The sequence below is a fragment of the Chamaea fasciata genome, unplaced genomic scaffold (assembly GCF_029207755.1).
Source record: "Chamaea fasciata isolate MVZ Bird 193981 ecotype frontalis unplaced genomic scaffold, bChaFas1.0.hap1 SCAF_13, whole genome shotgun sequence".
In the NCBI taxonomy this organism is placed as follows: domain Eukaryota; kingdom Metazoa; phylum Chordata; class Aves; order Passeriformes; family Sylviidae; genus Chamaea; species Chamaea fasciata.
In genome coordinates this window covers 6,707,722-6,733,194 of record NW_027094098.1, presented here as the reverse complement: position 1 = coordinate 6,733,194, position 25,473 = coordinate 6,707,722, and the positions used below count along the sequence as shown (strand labels likewise).

The following is a 25,473-nucleotide window of genomic DNA, read 5'->3' as shown; positions in this document are numbered from 1 at the left end:
TACAGGGAGCTTAGAAAACTGCCTTTATTCTATTAGTTCTTGGAAAAATGAAAATACAGAAAGAGTTTAGTTGGCTGCAGAACAGCAAGAAGTTCACAGGTTAGGAGTCTGATCACTACATGGTAACCAAACTTACACAAAAAGTTTCTTTTTTTTTTTTTTAAGTTTTGAAACTGGGTCCAGCAATGAATTTAAGGCAACTGAACAGTTCAGAAGCTTTGAGTGTGAGCAGGCTGTCTTTTCCCATCCCTAGAGCACGTTATGGAAAAAAACTCCTCCTGGGTGTGCAGACCACTCAAATCATTCAAATGGGTCAGACTCTTACAAATGAACAGGGGAAGAGGATCAGCTGCTTTCCACCGGACTTTATTTTCAAATACAGTTTCTTAAAAAACCCAGAACACCTTAACGCAGAGGTTACAAGTAACAGTATTAGGAAATCCAATTATACAAAAAATACTACATCTAAGCTGGGGTAAATAGATTTATTTTTGGTAACATACATTTAAACTGGCACTAATTACACAGTAACTAAAAGGTAACTAACATGAAACCACAGAACCCTCACTTTTCCTTAGCTGAATGGGACTTGGTCATTTCAGAGTGATCACATTTTCAAACTAATGTTTTACACCAAGCCATGAAAATCAGATCTTCCTAAATGTGATAGCACTGAAGCTACTCTCGATTCCATACAGCCATCTAACGGTTGTACTCAATTAGAATAGGACGTTAGTTATAAAGTAGTTACAGACTAATCCTCTGTGTTGACAGCTTTTTCTCTTTCTAGAGAGAAGAAAGAAGATAGAGAATTGTCTTCAATTAGCGCCTGGCATATCCTGTGAGTGCAGAGAAGGTTTGTTAGAGGAATGTTGAGGTTAACCTTGGGTGCACAGATGAATTTGATGCAGATTGTTATAAAAATCATGGTTGGCTTCTAAATACTGGTAGCAAGATGACTCGATTTTTAAATCTCTTAAGTAAATTATAGATAATGAAAAAGGCCAGTAATCATACACTAAGATTAATAAACAGCACTTCAAAATTACTCAAGTGCAGGGTGCTGCTTTGGCCATCTTCCTCTGGCCACGCTTTATAAGAGAAGGCACCCGGACTTTTTCTTGCCACGCCGGGCTTGCAAAGCAGCTCTAGTGGCCATTTCAAACACCTCCCTCACACCGTCTTTGGTCTTTGCCGAACACTCCATGTACCCGAATGCACCAATGCGGTTTGCCATGTCCCGGCCTTCCTCGGGTTTGACAGGCTCCTGCAACAGCACAAAAGCAGCAGGTGAGAACAGCACAAACCCACACTGCTCTTCCCCCTCCCACCCAGCCTCCCAACAAATGCAAAGGAATTTCTGGACTAAGTACATGTAATGAATGGCTAGTTTAAAAATCCAATACCAGGGGACACGATCAGTTTTCTGGTATCTCTGAGCTTGAAAGCTGCAAGACTTTTTGAAACTTGAGCAAGTGATTGCCTATTTCTGATGAAACATTTATGCAATTCTTTGCTACTGTTGCAAAAAAGCCTATGAACAAACCCCCAGACCAATGCCTGTGTCTTTGTATAAAACCCCCCAATAATATGCTACAGGTGCAAAAATTCTGGGACAGAGCAGAGCATCTGCAGTCCCATACCCAAACTGGGGGTTTCAGGCTCAATCAGAAAATGAAACCTGGTGATAGGCTCAGGAATGAGCAACAGCACCTGTGGTTATTACCTCAGAACACCCACCAATAGAAGTGTTTGCTGTCACATCCTGAATATACCAAACAAAAAAACAGCTCCAGAGTGCATGCACTGATGTGCTGATGACTCCTAATCAATTCCTTTCTACCTCAAGGATCCACCTCTCCAGCACTGAGAGAAGGTGACTATTAGTAACCCAATACAGCCGTTTTCATGGCTGAGGATGCCTTTTTCCAGAACTAAATCTCCAAATATGAGAATCCCCACCCAGTTAATGGCAATAGACACACCCGGGTGTCTGCCACGGGTAGATGTTGATCACACAGCCCACAGAAACCAGCAGCCAGCTGTGGGTGCCTGTTTAATGCACTGCTACAAGCACCATACACTTCTGCCATTTATTGTAAGACTCTGAAAGGAACCTGCCTGCTTCATTTTGGCCAGCTCTCGTCTTGTGTGCTCGTCATTCCTCAGGTCCTTCTTGTTTCCTACCAGGATGATAGGCACGTTGGGGCAGAAATGCTTCACCTCTGGGGTCCACTTCTCTGGGATGTTTTCTGAAAAAAATAAACAGAGGCATGACTGTACAATATCCCACTTCTGGGGAGTTTTATTTTAAGGCTTTTACATGCTGCCTGCGTCGTTGTAGCTTGACAATCCACACTGATGCCCTTTTTTCTACTCTTCATAAGGAAGCAAGAAGGCCTGTTCTGGTGTTACCAAAAAGACAAGCCAGTCTGTGGTAATTTGAAGGCTGAAGGACGTGTAACATCTTGGCTTCTCTCAGCAGTTACCTGACAAGGGTTAGAACAAGGGACTTTGAAGAACAGTATGCAGAATTCTGGAAAGTTAAGGAATATTTTCCTTCAAGAGAAACATTTTATTTATCTCTAGAAGCTAGAGATAGGCATAACACTGAAGCTTACATTTTAACCTCACTTCTTTTCCTAAAGCAACACAAAACAGCCCCACCCTCAGCTCTCCTCTTACTGTAGCAGAACTGTTCAACACGCTAATTACAGATACACAGAAACAAAGACTTGGGATAATTTCCAATCTGCCATTTCTCCCTATGTGCAGCAAATTAATTTGTTCTCCTATACAAGCAACCTCCTCCTCACATCCCTACATGACTTTATTTTTTTTTAGTGAAAGGAGGACTTGGGGGCTTTTGAAAGCAAAACCTTGATAAACTCTATATAGCAGGAAGTGCTGAACAGCCTAAAACATCTGCCTGTGCTCTCATAAGCTCTTAGACATTTGAGATTCACCAGTGGATGTACCTGCAGGCTGCATAGCCACTTTTTATCTTCATAAAATTCCATTCAGCTTTTGAAGAGACATTCACTATTATGTATTATGGCATATTTTCTTGCTTGAAGGAACAGCTTAGACAAGGATTTTGAAGCCAGTTTTTGCACTACAGCCAAAATATCAGTTCTGCAGCTGCACCTGGAATGCTCAGGTGTGCTGGCCTCTTTATGCTGCACACCTGAAAAGCTGCCTGGCAGCTCCCAGGGACCCTGGCACCCAGATACTGGTGAGCAGGAAGGGAGGAGAGGGAAGAGAATTTTTTCCAATCTGGGCAAACAGAGTGCTGCTGCAGCTCTCGTGATGCTCAGCATTGCTGGTGAATTCCCTAATGTCTGAAAACTACACACTCAAACCAGTACCAATTCTGAAACTAGGAAAGCTCCCAAGGGAAAATACATTCTACAGTGCAATTTCCAAAGGGGAATGTATTGATATAGAGAAGTGGTTCTGATTCAGTTAGAGATCTACTTACCTAAACTATCAGGACTATCAATTGAAAAACACATAAGTATAACATCAGTATCTGGATAAGAAAGCGGTCTAAGTCGATCGTAGTCTTCCTGTCCTGCTGTATCCCACAAAGCCAACTCAACCTGCAAAATTAAGGTAAGGGGTTAGTCAGATCACCAGGAACCTTCTGATTCAGAAGCCAGGAACTCAACAGGAATGAATAAAACATCTCAGTCAATACTACTCAAAAGGAAGAGAAAAGTTCTCCTTTGACAGGAGAACTATTAGGAGTTTTACATTCTGTAACTCCAAAAATCAACTTACTGCTGCTTATGGGTCATTTCTTTATACCTATGACCACTGTCAATTCTCTAAAAGGATGTAAAAGCCAAGGGCAGAAAAGCAAGACAGAAGAATCAAAGGGAATCAGTTCCAAAGGGCTGGGAAACACTCTGACGAGCATCCCAGAAATACCAGTTTTCAGTGAAAGTGGACTAAGTATATGTTTTCTAGGATTATGCACATTTTCATTTACAGCTGGAACCTGTAGTGACTAAGAAATGTCAAGACTGTACTTATTTGTGCACAAATTTAACAAAACTCTTTGTGTGTAAAGCTTCTTGTTACTAAGAAATAAAGTACTTAATGTTCTCAATATTTCTACTTTTGCTGGAGCCTGGGGAGAACACCCCAATAGGATTGCTTTAAACTGTAGAAGGGATAGCCAACATTTAAAGCAAAGGACTTTAAAAATTATAATCAAGCTCTTTAGGCATATATACTCTTGCTTAAGATTATCTGATGAGTCTGCCTTCACAATGAAGTGGGTGTCTTCTTTCAACTCTTGCATTCAAAAATTCCAGGAAAAATGTCCACAGCAGATCAGATAAAGAATGATGGGCAAAACTGGAACCCAAATGTGAGCCTGCATCTGCAATGCAACTGTTTAAATTATTAAGGGTCAAAGCTTTAAGTTGCACACATATACAAAAATAATCTTCTGTATTTCAGTCAGAAATACTCCTCCTCTCAGAGTCACCTCTGCAGTTGCAAATGTGAGTTCTGTGGCAAATGTTTGTATTTTTAGAGAAATGTCTGTTGATGGTTCCCTCACATGACACTGGAATCAGCTCCTACAAAACCACATCTCCTACCATCATTTCTTTGGCTTCATATGACTTCGGAACATTTCTGGTAATGCTTTTCTAGGAAGACAGAGGTAAGAGGCTGTCAAACAGAAGAGGTTTAAGCACTACTCTCCTACAAACTTTTGTAATCAAATTTTCTGAAGACCAAGAGCGTAGGTAAAATATATCCTCTAGTGATAAAAATAAAATCAGCTGATACTGCTCAAGCTGCTCATGCTACTTTCCTTTAGCTACTGGCTGCATATAGCTGACAGGGCATGACTCCCTGTTCACTCATTCAGAGATGCAGAGATTCAGGCAGAAAGCATTGAGGAAGTTAGACTGGGTGATAAGAGAGAGAAATGGATATCATACATCTTTCAAACAATAGTCCTTAGAGTCTAAGATACAATATAGAAAGTGTAGAACCTGTCACTTGGGGAAAAAACATGTCCTAATATTAGTCTAAAAGTAAATTTTCTTTCACTGATTGACATTATGGGAGAGGAAAGCTCTTAGACTCAAATAGCATGAACTCTCATGACTAAATCCATAAATAACCCATCCCTGCAACATTAGGAAATCAAATTTAACGTAAAGTCCAAAACTAGCTCAAAACCCTCTTTTTCTCCAGTCAGGAACGGAAGTGAGCAATTTCAATCCATCAGTCACTGCATCTGAACTAGAATGGATTGGAAGAAGTCGTGGCTGAACCAGAGCCCAGAGCAAAGGCAGTGTCATACAGGGACAACAGGGAAGCACCAAGACCTGCCACATGCTTGACCTGCAGTCCCATGGCAGAGTCAGCTCTGTGCGGCCACAGCACCCAGACACAGACCACGGCTGCCTGAGAGGGTCTGTAAATAGCAAGCTTTCAAGGTGCAAAGTTTGTGCTTTGTGTGTTTCTGGAGTATCCTGGAAAGTGACAATTTTGCACATCACCCAGCACGCTGCTGACAGAAGTGCAGAAGGCAACCTACCGAGGGATCAGCACCTACAGCTGCCCTTTGGAGCACATGTTTGGCATCTCCGCTTGTATGGTAAACAAAAGGACTCAAGAGGTCCCACTGATTAAAAACTGACTTTCAAAGTGTTTAAAATGAAATATTTTAGTGATTAGTTTACTGAAGTACAAACTAAAGATGAAACTCGGTGAGCTGTGGTTACACTTGGGTTCTAGGAATTGTGGTCTTTCAGAAAAGCAGGACAGATGATGCTGATGTACATTACAAAAATCAATTCCTTGATCAACCTGTCATCTGCTCTCAGAAGGATGCTGCATGTTGCCAGGAGTGGGTATGGAAAAAAAAAACTTTCCAGGAATTAGTCTTTGTTAATTACAATACCAAGTCCCTATCAAAACAGGGACTCTGTTCCAAAGGCCAGTAGCCCCAGTGTCCTCAGCATCTCTGCATCCCCTCCCACCTGCTGCAACATTCTACTCAGACTGATTGCACAGCTTTTAGAACCTCAGCCTGTGTACAGTTAGAAGCACCTTGTTAAACAGACACTGGATATGAGCACACTCTAGCAAGGCCAGTATTTGCTTACACAGGAACGTAATTCATATTTAAAAATATATTTACAATACAAGCACTAAGCACGTGTGCTAACCACATATTAAGGAAGTGTAGAGATGTCCATGCTATTCTGAAAAAGCACCATTTCATTCTGGCTCTTAGAGAAGGGTTCACATACCTGCTTTCCATCCACTTCAATATCTGCTACATAATTTTCAAAGACAGTGGGAACATACACTTCAGGGAACTGGTCTTTGCTAAATACAATCAGCAGACAGGTCTTTCCACAGGCACCATCTCCCACTATAACCAGCTTTTTTCGAATGGCTGCCATCGCTGAAAAACAAAACAATGACTTGTTAATTCAACTGCTACAGCTTTTAACTGAGATGCTAATAATTAATAAACCCTGAGTCTTCAATTAACAAGACCTTTAAAATTGATTATACATGTCCATTAGAGAGACAGACATATCTGGAATTGGGTTAAGTTTAGATTCCCATCTTTTTAAGAAAAAACACTCCCCAGCACTTATCAACATACCGGTGAACCCACTAGGTGCAAGAATAATAGAAAGGAGAGGAGATGGGCCTGGCTTAGCATTCATTGATTTGTTCTAAAGACTGAGATAGCAGCACCCAGAGATAATGAGTGAGAGAGCAGCACTGTCCCACGGCACCCTCTCAGAAGCATATTCCAGGTAATCATATCCAAGATGCTTCAATTTCGGGCCAGTAACATTTTCTTATCACACCGAGTTGTCTTAACTACAAAGTGACAGTCAGCTGGACTGAGCAGCACCTGCTGCCCCATCAGAGCACCAACAGAAGGATCTCAAGGTAACCAGTTCCTCAGATTACAACCACCACTCTGCAAAGGATTTTGGCAGGACACATCTCACTCCTCAACCCACTCTCCTGGGCATTGCTGCTCCCAGGTTAATAGAGCCTGCTGGCAGCTTGCAGAAAGTGAAGGGGGTACTTAGGAGTGGAGACCCCCGTGATGCTCCAGGCAGATCTCTGCTGTGCAATGAACTGATCTGTATCAGGACCATACAAATCCCCGACCTGCTCATAAGCAACTCCGGCCTCAAAAAGACAGTATAAAAGCTTGAAAAGGTTTAAGGAAAGCCTGGAGTCAGGGTGGGGCTGAAGGAGATGGTTGTTTTGGATCTGGCAAAGCAAACAAAACCAGCACTATATAAGTGCCTGCTCTCTCTTTTCTCCAGGCATTTATTTGTGACCAATGCAGGGATAAGCCACAGATTTAAGGAATGACCTGGCTACACGGGAGTGCAATGAGGACAGAACCATAACGACTTTCTTCTCCATGACATAAAGGAACTCCAGGGGAAGCAGCTTAGTCATCCCATGAAGCTTCCAGGAAATGGAGCAAACAGCAACGCCACCACAACACCTATGACTGCATGACCAAAATACCACAGAGGGAGCACCCTGTGAGTTAACTTCTGCCATGACAAACGCAGAACAAAGTTCTGTGAGGATGACCAGGGCTGCTGGCAAGGGGAGAAGTCCTCAAAGAAGCACAGGAGAGATTTAAAGGACACAGCAAAAACATTTTCTCCTTTTCACCTCTTGTCTTGCCTCATAAAATTAAGTAAAAAGGTAAAACTACCATCTAAAAGCAAACTTTGGTACTGTTAGGTGGTGAAGAAGCAGTGGATATTACAGAGATCCTGTTATTCTGCTCCAGGTTCAGAGAAAGTGCCAGGTACCATTTCAACCCACTTGTTCAGACACCACTGCTCAAGAGATCTAAATCCATGTCTAAAGTGAGTTTCTTTCACCTTGCAAATATATATGTACATAAATTAAAGTTATTTACCTTAGGGACTTGGGGTTATTTTTACATTTGTGGAAGGTTTTAAATGATCCAAGCCTTATGAAAGTTTTATTTCCATTGTTTTAGATGGTTTTGAATACTTTCTAGCAATGTTTGTATTTGAACTTTACAGAACTGGGAATTATCTGTCCTCTGTAGCAACTCAAGATCAACTACTTGTAACTTCTATTTAATGTCAGTTTTGGCTAATCTGCCCTTAATGTCCTACAAAACCTCTGAAGTCATCTAGTCGTGTGCTCCACAATATTTACAACGAGAAAATTTCCTTCAGTGTGTACCCTCGCCCTGCTTTGATGTAATAAAGCCCATTACTGTTTATGCTGGGTTTTGTGGCCATAAGGAAATGGATTATTCCCTTTCCCCAGTGCAGTTGAGAACACATGCCTTCATTTAATCGTCTCTTCAGGGAAAACAATACCAGTTTTTTCAAGCCTTTTCTGTAAATTGTATTTCCTAGACTTTCCCATTGCTCCCTTCTGGGCAGAGTCCAATTGGCACTAATTTGCCAAAGTGTGGAGCCCAAAAGCTGAATTCAGTATTTCTCCTAGGGCTCTATGAAGAGTGCCCAGAGCTGAAGGATTCGTTTCACTGATCTTCTGGGATACCCTGCAGCTTAAACACCAATCTGGAATTATGTGTCTTTTTCTTTCTTCTTCCCCTCCCCAGAAGACAACACTGTTCATACAGTCAGTTTTTAATTCCTGACAGCTCACAGACCTATTTTCATTCAGATGTCTACGCAGTGAGAAGTTCCCTCTTCACACAGCTGAATATCCACTGTCAGACTCTTATTTATCCTTACAGTGACTGATGGTTTATTCTACCTTCAGGTTCTAGCTCTGTCCTACAGTTTAATCACAGTCTGTCAGATGCAAGTTTAATAGCAGTGATTCCCAGGTAATTATCTAGGCCATTGAAACCACCCACCCTGGAGGCACAGTGGGCGGCTGGAATGGGATAACCAGTCCCTGCTACCCTCCCTCCTTCTCCCTTCTCTGCTGGTGGCTGGGACTGCCCTGTGATGCCTTGAGTTACCTGCAATACCACCCAGGGTAGGTGACCTCTTGGCATCACCTACAGATAACTGTATTTTTCAGTGGATTATCAGATCAGCTCTATCTTCCTCTAAATACTTCCGTCACTCGGATTATTTTTTAAGTGTTCCTTGCCAGTTGAATTTTGTGCTTTGGCCTTCTACATACCTATAGATCTACAAGGAAGATCTACAAGGAAACTACAACTGTTCAAAAAAAACCCCAAACCCATTATTTAATATAGATCTTTCTACAAAACCTTCCCAAAAAAAGCTTGGAAAAAAATGGATATAAATATATAAAAATTATTTCAGGAGCTTTATTTTATCTCCTCATTATATTTTTCCTGAGAAAAGCCTACCATGAAACTCTGCCTGAATGCTTCCTGAGATGTGTTGACATCATTCGGACCCAAGATGCCCTTCAGCAGTGTGTGCTCAGCCACTACCCTCCCAGTGCTCAGGACCTGCCCCATGAGGTTCTCTCAGAGTTCTGTGCAGGACCTTCACCAGGACACATCAAACCTGCCCAACAGTCCCTTCCATCTAATGCATTCCAAATCCAGAGAATTAAAATTCCCTCATCATCAGCTTCTAGAGGATCCTTCTGGACCATCACAAAAAACCTCAACCACATTATCATTTTTTGGTGACCCATGGCATCCTTGTATTTTTTACTTTAGTTTCACCTTCCACAGCATTACCACAAAACAATTCCTTGTAGAACAAGCGTGCTGTATAAAATACAGTTCAGGAGGCAAAGATCACCACTTATAATCTCCAATTTTCAGAAGCAGCCCAGAATATAAACACTGGGTAGATATAAACATCTCAGATGTCAGCTCTGATCATTAGACAGACACCTCCATCCACCTCAGAAGGAAGTCACTAAACATCACTACCACTTCTTTCTACTTATCATTATCAATGAACCATAGAATGGTTTGGGTTGGAAGGCACCTTCAATATCATATAATTCCAACCCCCTGCCATGGGCAGGGACACCTTTCACTAGACCAGGTTGCTCAAAGCCTCATCCACCTTTGAACACTTCCTAATTTAGGAATTCCTTGAATTTCCTAATTTAGAGGATTCAGTGTACAGATCAGCACCTTTCCGCTAGTTATTTTTAACTAAAATAAATACATTCCTCTCCAGTGGGCAGCTGTAAGGGGTTGTCAGGTCTGGAAAAGACTCAGAAAAACAACATCTCGGTAGCACAATGGAGAAAAAATGGATTGTTAGAATCTTGGTGCATCTTGGTGCGTGTCTCAAGGACAACACTAACAGCATTCACAGCACTCGGGTCTTTCTGCTGCATCTGACATGCTCTGGTTTTCTTCATTAAGTATTCTGAAACATGGAAATACATCAAATTTGTACCAGCAGTATGTAGCAATCAAAGGACTTTGCTGGCCTAAATTTTCATTTAAGTTTCATTTAAGATGCACATTACACACAATTTACTATTTGCTACAGCACAGCTTTCCACCAGTGAGCACGTACCTGCATTTAGAGCTCAAAACCCTCTATGAACTACCTGAGAGGGTAAAACAAACAGACTAAACCCAAGCTACTACTACCTCACTGTAACTGAACACAAGTACCACACATTCATCCTTTTACACAACACATAGAGCAGGGAGAGTCCAATAAAACCAGAAAGCTGCTGGAACTGCATCACTGATGATGCACACAGAACATTGAGCAAGAAATATTTTATCCCAATTAGTGCAGCAGAATGGCTGCAGTGATCTTCTAGGAGAATCTGTGCTGTCTTCTGCAGCAAGGCAAGAGATCTGCAATTTTTCCTACTCTTAAATGAACCACTCCTCCCACATTTGCATTTATAGGATTCTCAAAACCAGCTAGTCTGCTAGATTCAAAGTGGAAACTCTCACAACATGACTCAAGTGACTCATCTGAATGGAAGAGATTCAATTATGACATTTCCCCAGCCTCGGCCAGTGTCTTTCACAGGTATTACAGGAGCTTTAGACATCATTTACTCAATCCCGCTAACATCACAGGAGGTTACAACACAAGGAGCTCCTGTGAGTTGCCACACTAATATCCTTGTTACAGGCGGCTGCTGTTTCTAAGGGCAGTGACGCTTCAAGACTCCTGCAGCATAAAGCCCTGCTTGTTAAGGGAATCCACCAAATACTCCACAAGAATTAGAAATGGGGAGAAAGTTTCTTCCCACATTTTAAACATACTCCCCCCAAGTATTAGTCTTTACTGCAAGGGAATTTGCCTCTTCAGCATGCTATTTATTTTTCCAAGGAACAACTTTTCCAGAGCCTCCTCTCCTGCAGGTCCCAAGGCCACACAGCATGAGTGAGGATTGTGGACACACTTTTGACATTCTGAAGTTGGACAGGCTGGCAACAAACATGCCAGGTTTGTCTGTCTCACTCTGGATGTGATCCTGGAGAAAGTAACTGATGGAAGAAACAGCTCTTTACCATCACATAGGTATCAAAAATATATTTCATTTCGATTGCCAATTAACTACTAGTAACTTTCTGTGGCCTGCTATGCTATACAGGCAGATCCTTTGCACAATGCAGAATTTTATTAAAAAAAAAAATCTAAATTATTGCATGTCAGCAAGAACTCAGCAGAAGCAGTTCAGCATGCAGTAAGGATGCTAAGGGGAATGGGGGCAGAACATCCTTTAAATTCTTTGCCACCTAATCTTGCTGAAGTCCTTAAAACCAAAGTGTTGGAAAGCAAAGGTTTTGAAATCTCAGAGAGACTGCCTGGCTGCTGACTCCCCTACACAACACTGAAGCAGTTTGCTGCTGAGTGAATTACAGCCTGGCACACTTCTCACTTGCTTTATTTCCCTTCATTCAGTCAGCCCAGCCCTGGGCAGCAGGATGAACAAGAGCCAGGCTGAGGGACCAGAAGAAGAAACACTGCTCAAGTGTCTCCCATCCCGACCAGTGAGGCCCTGCCCTCTACCTACCACAGGGGAGAACTGACTCTGTCCCAGGCCCTCAACTGCCTCTGCCTCTGTACCTGCATTCACTCTTAAAATATATTCACTTTTGCTCAAGTCTGAGGTGGAGGAAGAAAGAGTTTTCCCCAAGACTCCAGGGATCAAGAGAGGATGAGCAGGCTTTTCTCACAGTTTGCTTCTGGCCATTCAGCAAGGTCGGGCATCAACACTGAGAACTAGCAAAGCACTTTGGAGCCCAAAGCTGATCATCCCAGAAGCAAACAAGGTCCGATTTTAGGGCAGCTGTGCACAGCCAGTGAGGAAAGAGACTGAACACAGAGCATCTGAGTGGGTGAAGTGGCCCAAAGACTATGACGAGGAAAGAGGTCAGGCAAACAGGCCAGGACGAGAACAGCAGAAGGATGTAACCACTCCTCCAGAACAGAATCCAGGATTCCCACATCTCCCAACAGCAGGCAAGCATCTCAACCTACTCCTCCACTAAAGTCCCAATAGAAAATGTCAGCAACTATACATTTTGTAATCCTTTTTATCTGCTCACTTCTCATTAGTGAAAGCACATATAAACAAGTATCAGAAATACTGCAGCTTGCTCCTGAAATGCTAATCCTGCTACCTTAAATCAGGCTTGCTTCAGCATATGTAAGCCTGTGTGTGCTATCATGCCATTTTTCTCCACATAACCAACACAGGATGGCCCAGCTCTTACATAGCAATAGTTGTGAAGTAAAAGAAACTGTGACCCCAAGTCACCTCTTAGAGAAGCTGCAAACTGGGAAGCCAACAGCCTTGGGACTGACATAAAAGTAAGAAAAAACATTACAGAAAAACATGACTTAATCACATAAGGGAGTCACATACAACTTATGTTTCTGCTGGGGGGTTCCTCAAAGATCCTGGAAGACGTACATACATACCCCAAAACATGTGACCACATATTTATTGTCTGAACTGATCTGTACAGCCACACTGACAGTAAAGACACAGTGAGCTCACAGCGATCTGCTCTTTTGGCACCATGAACAACCTGAAATCACTCATTACTGGCATGGAAACTCAGCTCAGTTCCAAGACACCAGAATCAGAACACTAAAAATGTGAATGTGGTCACCTCTATCAAGGGGACAGTCAACACACTTCATCGTAATGATTGAGATTTTCTTAATTCTGTGCAAGTTTGCCTGTGGACACTTGCATTCATAAACCAAAAAGCCACATTATTTAAAGTGTTGCTAACAAGGCCTTTGAGAAACAGCTATATTTATATTCCTTACTGCAGCCAGCACATAAAGCAGTTTGACAGTACTGCAAAATAGACCTATTTCTAACTACAGCACTATGTGGGAGCAGTTGGCGAGAAAAAGCTATCTGCTGGGGCTTTTTGGGAGGGTTACATATGAAATCTAACACTTGAAAAAAGTTCCAAAGGTGGCAAAGCATAGGGCAGGCTACTGATGTTGCACATAAAATTTAATCCACAGAAAAATGGAATTTTTCTGTTGTAAGACTGAAGTACAATTGAAAAACTGACACAGAAGGTCAGCATAGTATCCAACGGGATTAAACACTGAACACAGGTCCTTTGGGAAGGTCTTTGGACAAGGCAAAGTGAGTGCTCAGATTTCTGGTAACAGTTCAGTCAGCCTGTGTCAACCAGGCTCAAGTTTGGCATGTTTTACTAGTTTGGAAAAAGTGCCTTGCAAATGGAGTGGTACATTTCCAGAGCCAGCTTTAAACCAGGAGCAGCATAGCTGTGTTCACCCCCAGCTAATAAACCTCCCCAGGTCTCAGCTAACTCCACAAATAACCAGCTCAAGCCTCTTTGCACTACATCATCACAACTGGGAACAGGGTGAGCTTAACTGCATTAGGTCTTAACAACACTGGTTGCCAGCCCCAGTGAACCCTTAATGACTGATTAATTTTATACAGTCATTAAGAGTTATCCAAAAGTACACAATAGGTGTTTAATAGGCATGGGCATACAGTGCATCTTCGTTAAGGACACAAGAGTGTTGTTCATGCTGCCTCTGCCATGGCTGTGATAGGGCAGGAGGCTCCTCATGGAGTATAAAGCCTGCCAGTGCAATGTTTTGGAGGAAACCTGAATCAGCTGTCAGCACTAGACCCCTGTTGAGTGTCATGTGGACACAGTACCTCTAATCCGAGATATCATGTGAAGTCTCAAAGTAGGATTCATCCTATCAAATTACTGCCTTTGCCCTTGCCTTCCTCTTCAGGAAAAATCCTGTGTGACAACACACAAGTCATCTTCCTCTCAGAGAAGAAAATTGTTCTGGATTCTAATAAATTTGCTTGATTTTTAAGCACTGCAGGAAAGAGCAAAACATTTTGCTTTGCTCTCCTTCCCTACAGAGAGCACCTGCCCGGGCCTTACAGGAATGATGCCTCAGCACTGCCAAGTGCTCTCAGGAACACACGAACTATCTTTTGTTAAAACACCCAAATCACGACCTGTACAACCATCCACACCCAGCACTGTGTCCCATAAGCAGCTCCAACATGGACACTGACCGCTTGGTCCTGCACCTAAACTTACACCTCGAGACTCACAGACCATCTGTTACTGCAGGTCTACACACATGGAAATAGGGACATTGACTTAGGAGGCAGGGGTCTCCACCTCAGTGCCTGGCATTTTGGAGAAGCTCAGGACTGGATCCTTGCTCTAAAGAAGAGGAAAAATGAACAAGAAGCTTCTCCCTGCATGCTCGCCAGCCTTCAGCTCAGGAGCTTCTTGGGTCAGGTGTGGTTCCCATGAATTTTGTAACCTCAAACAGATTTCTCCTCCATGAGCTTGTCCAGACTCCCTTTGAACCCATGTAAACTTCCAGCATACACAACATCCTGTGGAGGGAGTTCCCACAACTTAATTACACATTGTGTAAAGCCACTTCCTTCAAATTCAAGATTGTCCCTATTAGTTTCTTTTACTGCCTCCTAATTCTGAAATGGAAAGGGAGTGAACAATTTGCCTCCACTCACCCTCTTCCTGCTGCTCACATAACAGCTTTTCCAGAGTGAAGCACCCTAACACAGAGCTGGTTGGGTTTTTTCTTTAATTACCTTTACACCTCTGACAGTAGTGACTGTCTATTCCTGGCATAAGGAGTAACAAAATGGTAGAGGTGTCACGGTGAAGTGCTTCAGGCAGGAAGAGCACCGTGTACCTTCCCATCCCACACTGTCCATCACAGCACCAAACGCCCCAGGGCTGCTGCAGCACAGCTCCAGGAGCAGGAGCCTTAAATCCATTCACACAGTACCAGAGAACCACACCCTGAGACGCGTTTCAAGTGCAAACAAGCCAGTGCTTGGTCATTCCCCAGTACATTTCACCCCGTGCATGAATTCAAGTGCAGACCATCTTGAATTTAAAATAGCAGTAACAGAGAATCCCACACCATGCTCCTCACTCCAGCAGCCAATTACATTTTCTGCATTATGATGAGGCTTTCCTTGCCGCTTCCTCACTTCTTCAGCCTCTGCAAATTCCCCATTATTGGCATTTTGCATTTATTCCAGGTGACCACTAAAAAACACAGCCCAAGAGTCCAACTCCTTCATGTTCTCACCATGCACAGACTCACTCCAGCCTCCACTGGCCTTTCACAGATGCCCTTTTTCTATTATATTTAATATGAACCATATTGATTTTGTTCTGGCTTAGTTTCTCACTGAAAATGACACGCAATTACTGTCAAGTACTAACTGAAGGCTAAGATGAACACTTGCACTTAAGAACCAAATAAAACAATTAACACCTCTTGTTTCTATTTCCCCCAGTCCAGGCTGAGTGACATTGCCTTAATTCTTTCCTGAACACTTTGTTACTTATTCCATTATTGTACCTGGGATTGATGTCTTAGTCTGATGGGATTATAATCATTAAGACTGTCCTACTTCTCTTTATTATTGCTGCATATTAGCATTCTTTCAAACTCAAACTGCTGCAGTATGTAAAGAGCTTTCTGGAAAAAAAAAAAAATTACATAAACCCCCTCCATTTTCAGGCCAGAGATCTTCAAAGCTAAGATACATATCAAAACAGAGGTGTCAATTACTAAGTCAGGTCAGATTAGGTGTGCAATATCATTCAACCTTTTTTTTTTAAACTTAATGAGATAATCAGAATACCTGATTATATGGAAGTTCTCTGTGTATAGATAAATAACTGCTAAAAGACAGGAAACCAGGCAGAAGGAAATGCTCAGAGCTCTCAGAAAAACACCAGTGGAACCTGCCCAGCTCAACATTCATAAATGACCTAAAAAAGCAAAGAAAAACAGCTATACAACAAAATTTACTGATGGTGTCAAGATGTAGAGGCAATAAATGCAAAGGCTAACTGTGATGGATTTCAGAACTTTAACAGGCTCTGGTGCCTTGGCAGTAAAATTTGAAAGAGATAAATGTGAAGTGATAAGCAATGTAAAAACCAGATTCAACTTCCTATGTGAAATGACAGACTGAGAGCTGATCACGGCCACTCAAGGACAGTATTCAAAGGTTATATAGGTAATTCCTTTAAAATATAAGCTCAATACTCCAAAGTGCCACAATTGTAAAGATTCTGGTATTAAGAACTAAGAGAAAGGGAGCAAACAAGGAACCATTAAAGACGATGTCGGAATCCATCGCTTGACTGCATCTTCTGATGTGTGCAGCTGTGACCCTTGCATGTCAAAAGGCTATAAATGAACTGGAAATGACTCAGAGCAGGGCACACGGATGATTAAACTACACAACAGTGACCATATGAGGAACAACTACAGCAGAACTGGAAAAAGGACAGTCTGGAAGAGACACGAGCAGAGAAGAAAACAACTGGATGCTTCTCTCAGACCCTGAGGAGCGGTGAGCAAAGCTGGGGCCTGAAACTAAGACAAGAGCACATGGGATGTGGCAGCTTGAAAGCGAAGGCAGGCAGGCATCCCAGCAGGACACACGGCAAGGCCTCACCACATTTCAACTTTTTAGATCCTTAATTTCATAGTTATTTGAGCTCCTTTTTCCTCCCAGTTACTTTCCACAATTTTGAGCTTCTGTTTTTTATTTTCTATGTTCAGTTACTACTTTTCCCTTATTTTATCTGTAGGGCTTTCTTGCACTGTTTTTTAAGCATGAACAAAACAGATGCCTTCATTTCCTTTCCAAGCCAGGTTATTTAATTCACATTCAACACTTGGTAGGAGAAAAATACTGCAAAAGAAGGTTCCTGAAAGATCTTTTTGTAAGCATGTTCAAGTCAAATTTTTTAAAAACTAAACCAGCAATATGTGCAAGCAAAACTGTCTTAATCTTGTCAATGTGCATCCTCTTTTGTTAACACCAAACTTAGCAGGGTGCTCCTGATCAACTACCTGCAAAGTTCACCCCTATACCCTTCACCTCCCCACTGCTACATAATTAGTAAATTAACACCATTTTAGAACCCAGGGAAGAAGACTAATTCTAGCATTTCTCCCTTGTCTTCCTCTACCATGACAAGTCCCTCTCCAGGGCTGAAGGCAAAGTTTGGATTTTGGGGGCAGAAAGCAGGATTCTATGGCTGCCATTGCTGTCCTTGCCTGCCCATGGAACATTCCTGCTCACTTGCCCCCACTGACTACATCTCTGCTATCTGGAGGCACGACTTACCAGGGCACTTCTCTTATGCAATACTGAGTCCCAAGATTACTTTGCACAAAATGAGATTAGGGTTTAATAATGAGGTAATTATAGTAGATCTGTGGATTTCCATGCGTGTGTAATCTGCAGAACGCTTTGCATTTGGGCCAGTTTTTTCTTGGTGTCCTCTCTTCCCAGACACCTCCTGCATGTCAGGTGGGATGTGGGGCACCTCACACTGAGCAAGGCAGGTTTCTGCTTAGGCATGGGGGCTCTGTCTTCAGGCACTGGCAGTGAAGCACATACGGACAAGAAAAACAAACACTAAAAACCGTCTTCTTGTACCCACAGCTGACACTCCCCTGTGTTCCTTCCTCCTCTTCTCCCACCACAAGACACCTGCTGAAACTGCACTGGTGCAGACCAAACACCCAGCAAGCCCAGCACTACCTGACACATGCAGGTATCTCAGACAGAATAAAAGAAGGAGCAAAGGCACTGATACCACCACAAGTGTATTTTCTCAGTTGGCAGCTTGGGGGTAATTATTCTTTTTTATTCTTTATGCCCAACAGCCCACCTGACAGTGTTTTCCACTGTGATCCCACCTGTTTGGTTCTGAAGCCACGTAAATTGTTGTCATTCAAAGCACTCTGTGGTGCTGCATTCTGAGGTCTCAGTGCAGACTGAGGGAGAGGCACCATCAGGTTTCATCCACACCAGACTGTGCTTGGTCATGTCTTTGCCGAGCTGAGGAGTTCAAATCTTTTCAAGCATCCCTTGTATGGAATCCATTTCTTATCTCTGATCACTCTTTTCAGCCGTATCTTTGCTCTTCCAGTTGCAGTGTATCTCAAAGCACACCTTTCTTTGTGCCAACCCACTGTAATCAGTGTGTTGAGGACTAAGAGCAATGATGCCATCCCTCTGTTTTCCTTTTTTAATTCCTTTCCCAAAGCCCCTCATACAAACTCTTATGATCACTGCTGAACACTAAACTTCCATTTTCACAGAATTATCCCAAGCTCTTCCTTATAAATGGCAAAATCAACTTTCACCCCATCAGTGCATAAACAAATTAAGATTACCCCCCTGCTTTGTATTTATCTGGAACAAATTTCATTTGGTATTTTGCTGCCTGTAATACAGTGTCAGAAGGACAAGCTGCAATTCCTCCTCATCAGCTGTTTTTTTCTTCCCTTCTTCCTCAACACCTTTCTCACCAAATCATTTATGAATATGCTGAGCAGAAGAGATGTAACACAGATCCCTCTTCTCTTGTCCCAAACTTCCCTTCTCTGTGCTTCTCAAATCATTCAAAACCTCCAGTAGATATGAGCTGCACCATTTCCTTTGCAAAAGCCACACTGGCTTTCTGCTATTCTAAGTTGTTGGTCCATCTGGTTAGCTTTTTTTTTTTGTCTTTTCAAGAAGGCACTGAACTGTGATATCCTGCTGAACTATCTTTAAGAACTGCAACCACAACTCCTATTTCTGTGGCTTCAAGGTACTGAGAAGTTACACAGCATAATTAGTAATTCAGTCATTTCAGGCCCAAGTTTCCTTTGGAACCCTTGGGCAAACACCATCTGGTCTTGGCATCTTGTAACTGTATTTATCATTTTGCTCTATAAATTACTTTGCTGACAATTCAAGCAGTGACAGATCTTCCAGTGAGTCCTGTCCTCCATAAAGAGAATGTCTGGCACAGGGAACCTCTTCGGACTCCTGGACTCCTCCACGGGAAAAAGGAATGCATGTAAGTCATCTTTCTACTCATGGCTTCATCATCAAATATTTCTTTCACTTCTCCATCTATTGGCCCTGCAGAATCCTGCACCTTTCTTGTTTCTGATGAACTTGGAAAATTTTTTCTGTTTGTTTTTGGCTATTAGTATGATGTTTCTCAGAGTCTCCGTGGCAGGTCCTTGTATTTTTCATTTGACTTGCCAGAGTTCACGTTCTTATTTACTTTTCTGGTCAACTTCATGACTTAAATTTTCTGAAGGCTGTATTCTAATTTCTAATACTTTCTTTATCCCAAACTGCATGCTTACTCTTATCTGTCAACATTCCACAGTATAAATTAAAATTCTCCCAACAACATTTTTAATTTCAAGCGCAGAAGCCCAGTTCTGCTGTGGTTTACATGGAACCCAGCCTTTCCAAACACCTCTTGGACTGAGGTTCAAAAAATGAGCCAATTGACTTGGTCAGCACCCAGTCAGATCCCACTGTGAGACAGCCTTCTCACTTCACAAAATTTCAACAGAGCAGATGTGAGGTGAAGAATAAAGAGCCTCCAGAAAAATTAAATGCTAGCAAAGAATGTAAACAGAGATAACTGGTACTTGGACAGCTGCTCATTCTTTCAAACCACTGACACGTGCAAAGACAACCTTCTGTAAAACTGTGAAGATGAGGAGGAGGAATCCCTTTGTACACATCCACACTAGCGACCTGCTCCAAATGTGACAGTTCAGGCCAGGTGAGACAGAACTATTTACGGCTGCAAAGGACTGCTAATTAACTGAGCAAAGAGACTGAATTGAGCTCTGTTTCTGATTAAAAAACAACAATAAAAAAGCAAGCAGAAAACCCACAACTGTCAGAGCCTGAGGAAAGCAAAACCTCATATTTGGTGTAGTGCCCAATTTTACTGGGTATACTTGTGACTCCATCTGTTCGTTTTCCAAGGGACCTTGGTCATGAAAGGTGGTCAGAGAAAGACAGAAAACCTTCTTTAGATTAGTTTAATTAGATGATTCACTTAGGAAGGACTGGTTGTTAGTTGTGTGGATGGCAAATATCTTAATTAAAAGGTGGTCTACCAATATTTTAGTTCAACTTTCATAGTCTCAAATGTCATTCCCAGATGAAAATATGGTGACAGGAAAACAACAGAAGAGAGGATGGACAGGGCAGTGTCACTCTACCAACTCCAATGAGCTTTTGGTACTTTATTCACAATTCAGAAGGAGTGGTAGCAGAGATCCCACCCATACACCAAACAGTAGTGTAAAAGTAGCAGTAACTTAACCAGTCTACCACAGACAGTATTTTGGGATATTTTTGCTTATTTTTGAGATTTACCAAAAAGTAATAAGCAACTACCTCTTTCTATTTAACTACCCACTATTTATAGCAGGAGAAGAATTATGCCAAAAGGCAAAGAGCAGAGGATTTTCATCATGCATTCAGGTGTGTGCAGGTGCATAGCTGTACCCTGGAAATGCAATGAAGGTCAGCTGTTATTCGGTGCATTTATTTTGCACAGCACTGTTCTGTATTACAGAGTTTCACTCTTATTATGTGTTTTACTAGGATTAGCTCCTCATGGATTAATTTAAGATTTCAAGGGCACACTTGCTGTACTTTATCAACTTGCCAACTTCCTCAAACTCACCCAATTACAATTCTCCTCTACATTAGTTCAAACTGCATTTAAAGACACATCGTAAGGCAACAGAGAAGAACATGACAGAGATGAGATTTAGTATTAAAGGTAAAAGATGGTGTCTGAGTGGAGACTTGGAAAGAACCTGATGATACCACAGCAGCAGGGAATAAAATGCTAGAGAAACTGAGAAGGTACACTTGGCTAATGAAAGGGTAGCCAAGTTCAGAAATGTCTAGCACAGAGCAGACCAGAGACACGGTGTGAAGAAGAGCCCACAGGGTTCTGGGCAACTTAAATACATAGAGAGAAAAAGATTAAGTGTAAAAACAAGAAAAACCAAGAGTTACTATCAGAAAAATGAGGGAAGACCATGATACTTCCAAGACCCCTCCAAAACATTTTCATTTGGAATTTGCTTATCTGAAGAGCCATCAGCAGCCTCACATCCTGGTGGCGGTTCAGATCATTGAGGATGTTTTCCCTGTCAATTCCTGGCTCGGAGAACTCCCCGCCCCTGGCGCTCGGCTGCTGTGGCACCGGGCCAGAGCGTGAGCCTGGTGAACGAGGAGGGACAACACGAGAGCTGCTCAGCTGAGCTCTGCCGGGACTGAATTTATTCTACTCCTTGTGTGAAGGTGCATTCATGTCCTGAAAAATCATTTTTTAAAAAACCCTGTGTATTCTAGTATTAAATTATACGAATCACCCATTCAAATGAATTTATGTCAAACATTTATGCTGAATATGCTGTTAAACAATCCAGTGAACTAATTAAAGTGAAATAAGGCTAATGTTGTTCTTTTTTTAAACATGCAGCTTTGGTCCAAATCAGTGCCAGAATTAGACTCTCTATATTTGAAAGAGAAATGCCAGTGCTGTGTGGCTGGAGACCTGGGTAAGACCAGAACAGGGCAGGAGGAAAGCACACATGTATCAGAAGAGCCTTCAACAGCAAGCAAATATTTTCAAAAACAGTCTTTTCAGGGAGGGAAAGACTTAATATTTCCATACTGGGGAAAAAAAATCCCTAAATAAAGCCATCAGCTTTTTTGTGAATAAATAAAGCTAATACTTTGAGTCACAAACAACATTTAGGGCACATAAAATTAACTTTTGAGATTTCTGAGGTAAAACGAAGATTAGCAGAAGTCTGCTTCTGGAAGAAGTTCACCATTACAAAGTCACACAGATGGCAGAATTGACACTTAGGTTAAGCTCTGTGGAGAAAAAAAAAAAAAGCAACAACAAACTTAACATTACCTAGGGAGGTCTTATGGTTTAATTTTCTCCAAATACTGTATCACACAGAGAAAGGGTGGGTGAGAACCACTGCTCATGAAGGGTTCCCTGCAACAAACAGGTGAACTGTACCAGGAGAGAAACAAAAGCTGGATATGAGGCAGCAACTAAAAACAAACAAACCCCCGTTCCAGACATCTCTTAAAGGGATATCAAATTAGTTGTGGTATCATTTGACTGGGAACAATACTTCACCCTGAATATCTGTAATAACTAACTCCCCGGACCTCTGGGAGAAGTTTTTGGGTCTCATTTTTAAAACCCAAACAGTTCTCTCGATGTTCCTCTCGCCCTCGAAGGAACATGTTTCCTGGCAGAAAAGGTTTATGGAGGGGGAAGTGTAACACCGGGCAGTGCTCAGCCCAGGTGAGGCTGCCGGGGCACAGGGCTCCGGCCGTGTCAAACCACCCCCGGCCCTTCCCCGGCCTGCTGCAGCCGCCCCACCAAAAAAACACCGCCCAAACTTTCCACTTTCGCTCCGAAGGCCGATTCCTCCCCACGATAAAAGTTGAACGGCGCACAGATCCCAATCAGCCCCTCGGCGGGCGGCCCGCCTGGGGCCCGGGACGACCCCCGGCAGCGACCCCCGGTGCGGGCGGGGCGCGGCCCCGGCTGCTGACGTCACACAACCGGCTGCCACTCACCGGGGCAGCCCCGGGGCCGCCCGTGTCACCCCGCGGGCCCGGGGGAGCAGCGCCGCCCCCGCCTCCCCGCGCGCCGCCCCCGGCCGGGCGGCGGTACCGGGCCCCGGGCGGGGCGCGGGCGGCTCCCGCGGGGGAGCCCCGGGGCCGCGCCCCTTCCTCCCCTCCCCCGCTCCCCTGGCCCGGAAAAGGCCCCGTTACCGGCCCCGGGAACTCACGGAGGGGCTGCTCCCGCCAGCTCTCCCCTTTTGTGCGCGGCGGTGGAGGCGAGAGGCCCGGCCGCCCCCGCCCGCAGGCCGCCGACTCCCGGCGGGGGCGGGCGGGCCCCACCCGGCGACGGCGGCGGGAAGGGGGAAGGGGAGAAGAGAAGCCAGCGATCCGCCCCCCGGCGACCCCCGGTCGGCAGAGAATGCCCCGATACCTGCGGCCTGCGCTGGTCCGGCTCCCGCCGCCTCCTGCTCCACAGGCCCGAGCGCGAGCGGCGGCGGCGGCGGAAACGGGCGGGGCGGGGCGGGCCGTGCGCGCTCCCGGCCCCGCGCACCGCGCGCTCCCGAACCGCCCCGCCCGCCCGGCCGCGCGCGCCCGCCCGCCCCCCGGCCAATCGGCGCGGCCGCGCGCGGGGGCTGCCGGGAAGGGCCGCTATAAAAAGGCCGGTGCTATTTACGCCGTGTGGGCTGGGGAGCGCGGGGCGGGGTGTGGGGCTTTGCGTCGCGGGCGTTAGTGCTGGTTTGGGCAGCTGCCGGCCTCCGTGCGGCCTCGTCGGTGCCTACCTCGGCAGGAGCTAGCCATGGTGGGCACGGCTCTTCCGCACCTACTGGAGGAAAGGCGGCCGTGGTGGGGACTTCAATCGCGATGCCCAGTTTGCCTGTGGGTGGTTAATTTCTCCCTTTCTTCCAGTGGAGTCACGCTGCGTGGTTCTGGGCCCCTCAATTCAGGAGGGACATTGAGGTGCGGGAGAGGGCCCAGAGAATGGCAGTGAAGCTGATGAGGGGTCTGGAGCACAAGTCCTGTGAGGAGCAGCTGGGGCTGTTTTGCCTGGAGAAAAGGAGGCTCAGGGATGACTTTGCCACTCTGCACAACTCCCTGACAGAAAGTTACAGCCAGGTGGGAATTGGCCTCTTCTGCTGGTAACTCGTGATGGGGTGAGAGGGTGTAGTCTTGAACTGCACTATGTTGGACATCAGGAGGAATTTCTTCACAGAAAGGGTGGTCAGGCATTGGAATGGGCTGCCAAGGGAGATGTGGAGTCACTGTCCCTGGAGGTGTTTAAGGAAAGGCTGGATGTGGCACTCAGTGCCATGGTCTAGCTGACATTGGGGAGTTTGGTCACAGGTTGGATTTGATGATCTCAGGTCTTTTATAACCTAATTGAATCAATTAAAGGTCGGTGGGGGCAGTGGTATTCAAAGTGCCCTGTTTGTCTCTGAGCCTGTTTATTCCAGTGGAGCAGATGAGCTCTGCTCCTGGCAGGCACTGAGCTGTGCTGTTGGAGCTGGAGCAAGCTGAGAGGCTCACAGGCAACACAAGACAGGGACTGGAACGGTTGGACTCACTGACACCATCTCGTGAGCTTAATGGCAAGGATCACCCTCATCCCAGGATGCAGAGCCCTGTGTTTGATGCACTGCAAGAAGAGACTACTTCATCGTTGTTTCCTTCCTTGCCCACCTGAGAAAATTCAACATGTGGAACTGGCCTCAGGGAACCCAGGAGGGCATCACTGCAAAGGGAATGTGTTCGTGGAGAGGGCTGGTGACAAACAGCCTCTGCTGTCTCTCAAGGTTCCTTTGTGAACAGGCACAGCAGCCTTTAGCTGGCACATGGGGGTGGCCTGTTTAACCTGGGCACTGAAAGAGAAACTGGTGCTGTGCCTGTTCTCATGGATGATCTTCAGTGTTTCTCCCCATCCCCTCATTTGACAACATTTGCGTTGCCAACTAACTTTAGCCTGGGCTTTTTATGGACTGCTCTGGTGCCTGTAGAGGAAAGGTGCTGCTTAGCCCCTCTCAGTAAGCAGGTCCCTGGGACTGGCTTGTTCTGTAAAGCATTGCAAGGAAGGTGACTTTTCCTTATCAAGGAGACATTTGATTCTACTTGGTAAATGGTTTTTATAGCTTGGTACCAGTTCTTTATGGATGACTGGCAGTGTGCACAGTCAGAGGCCCATGATAGCTTATTCTGTGCCTGACCAGTACACCTCCACCTCTGACACTAAGACAGAAATTCATTTGCCTGAAGTCCATAGGGAAATTACCTGTGGTTTGGACACCGGGTTGGTACGGCTTGAACCAGAAATCAGTTCTTTCTAGGCCATAGGTTATTCTCATAATTGTTTATTACTGTTTGATAGACATCCTTGTTGCCTGCTGGGTTTTTTTTCATGATCCATTGGGAAATTTGGCCTTGGTTTACAAAACACTGTCAGGTGTTTTGATCACAGTGTGTGTGCTTCCTTTTCCTAGCAGTAGCTCCTTGCCTGAGGGAGAGCACTCACTGAATTTGGATGGGTCTGTGGCCCCAGGTCCTGCTCTC

The 25,473-nt window shown here is 44.2% G+C and overlaps 1 protein-coding gene across 2 annotated transcripts; it reads right to left on the bottom strand.

Moving 5' to 3' along the window:
- Positions 1-23,469, bottom strand: RHOA (ras homolog family member A). 2 transcript variants are annotated; one of them, XM_066195812.1, is made up of 5 exons: positions 23,363-23,469; positions 6,285-6,442; positions 3,482-3,602; positions 2,122-2,252; positions 1-1,267 (listed from the first exon to the last, which is right to left on the bottom strand). In XM_066195812.1, the coding sequence occupies exons 2-5, from the start codon at positions 6,438-6,440 to the stop codon at positions 1,094-1,096; spliced, it is 582 nt and encodes a 193-aa protein (XP_066051909.1). In that variant the 5' UTR covers positions 6,441-6,442; positions 23,363-23,469; the 3' UTR covers positions 1-1,093. The 2 variants fall into 2 exon arrangements, with proteins under 2 accessions (XP_066051909.1, XP_066051910.1); XM_066195813.1 differs by lacking the exon at positions 23,363-23,469 and adding an exon at positions 22,262-22,329.
- Between the last annotated feature and the right edge of the window lie 2,004 nt (positions 23,470-25,473).

Excerpts from the sequence above, each read along its gene's own strand:
- RHOA (XM_066195812.1), bottom strand. The coding sequence starts at position 6,440 with ATGGCAGCCATTCGAAAAAAGCTGGTTATAGTGGGAGATGGTGCCTGT. Across the intron at positions 3,603-6,284 it reads TTGAAGTGGATGGAAAGCAG|GTTGAGTTGGCTTTGTGGGA; the intron begins GTATGTGAACCC and ends TTAATTTTGCAG. Across the intron at positions 2,253-3,481 it reads TGATAGTCCTGATAGTTTAG|AAAACATCCCAGAGAAGTGG; the intron begins GTAAGTAGATCT and ends TATTTTTTTCAG.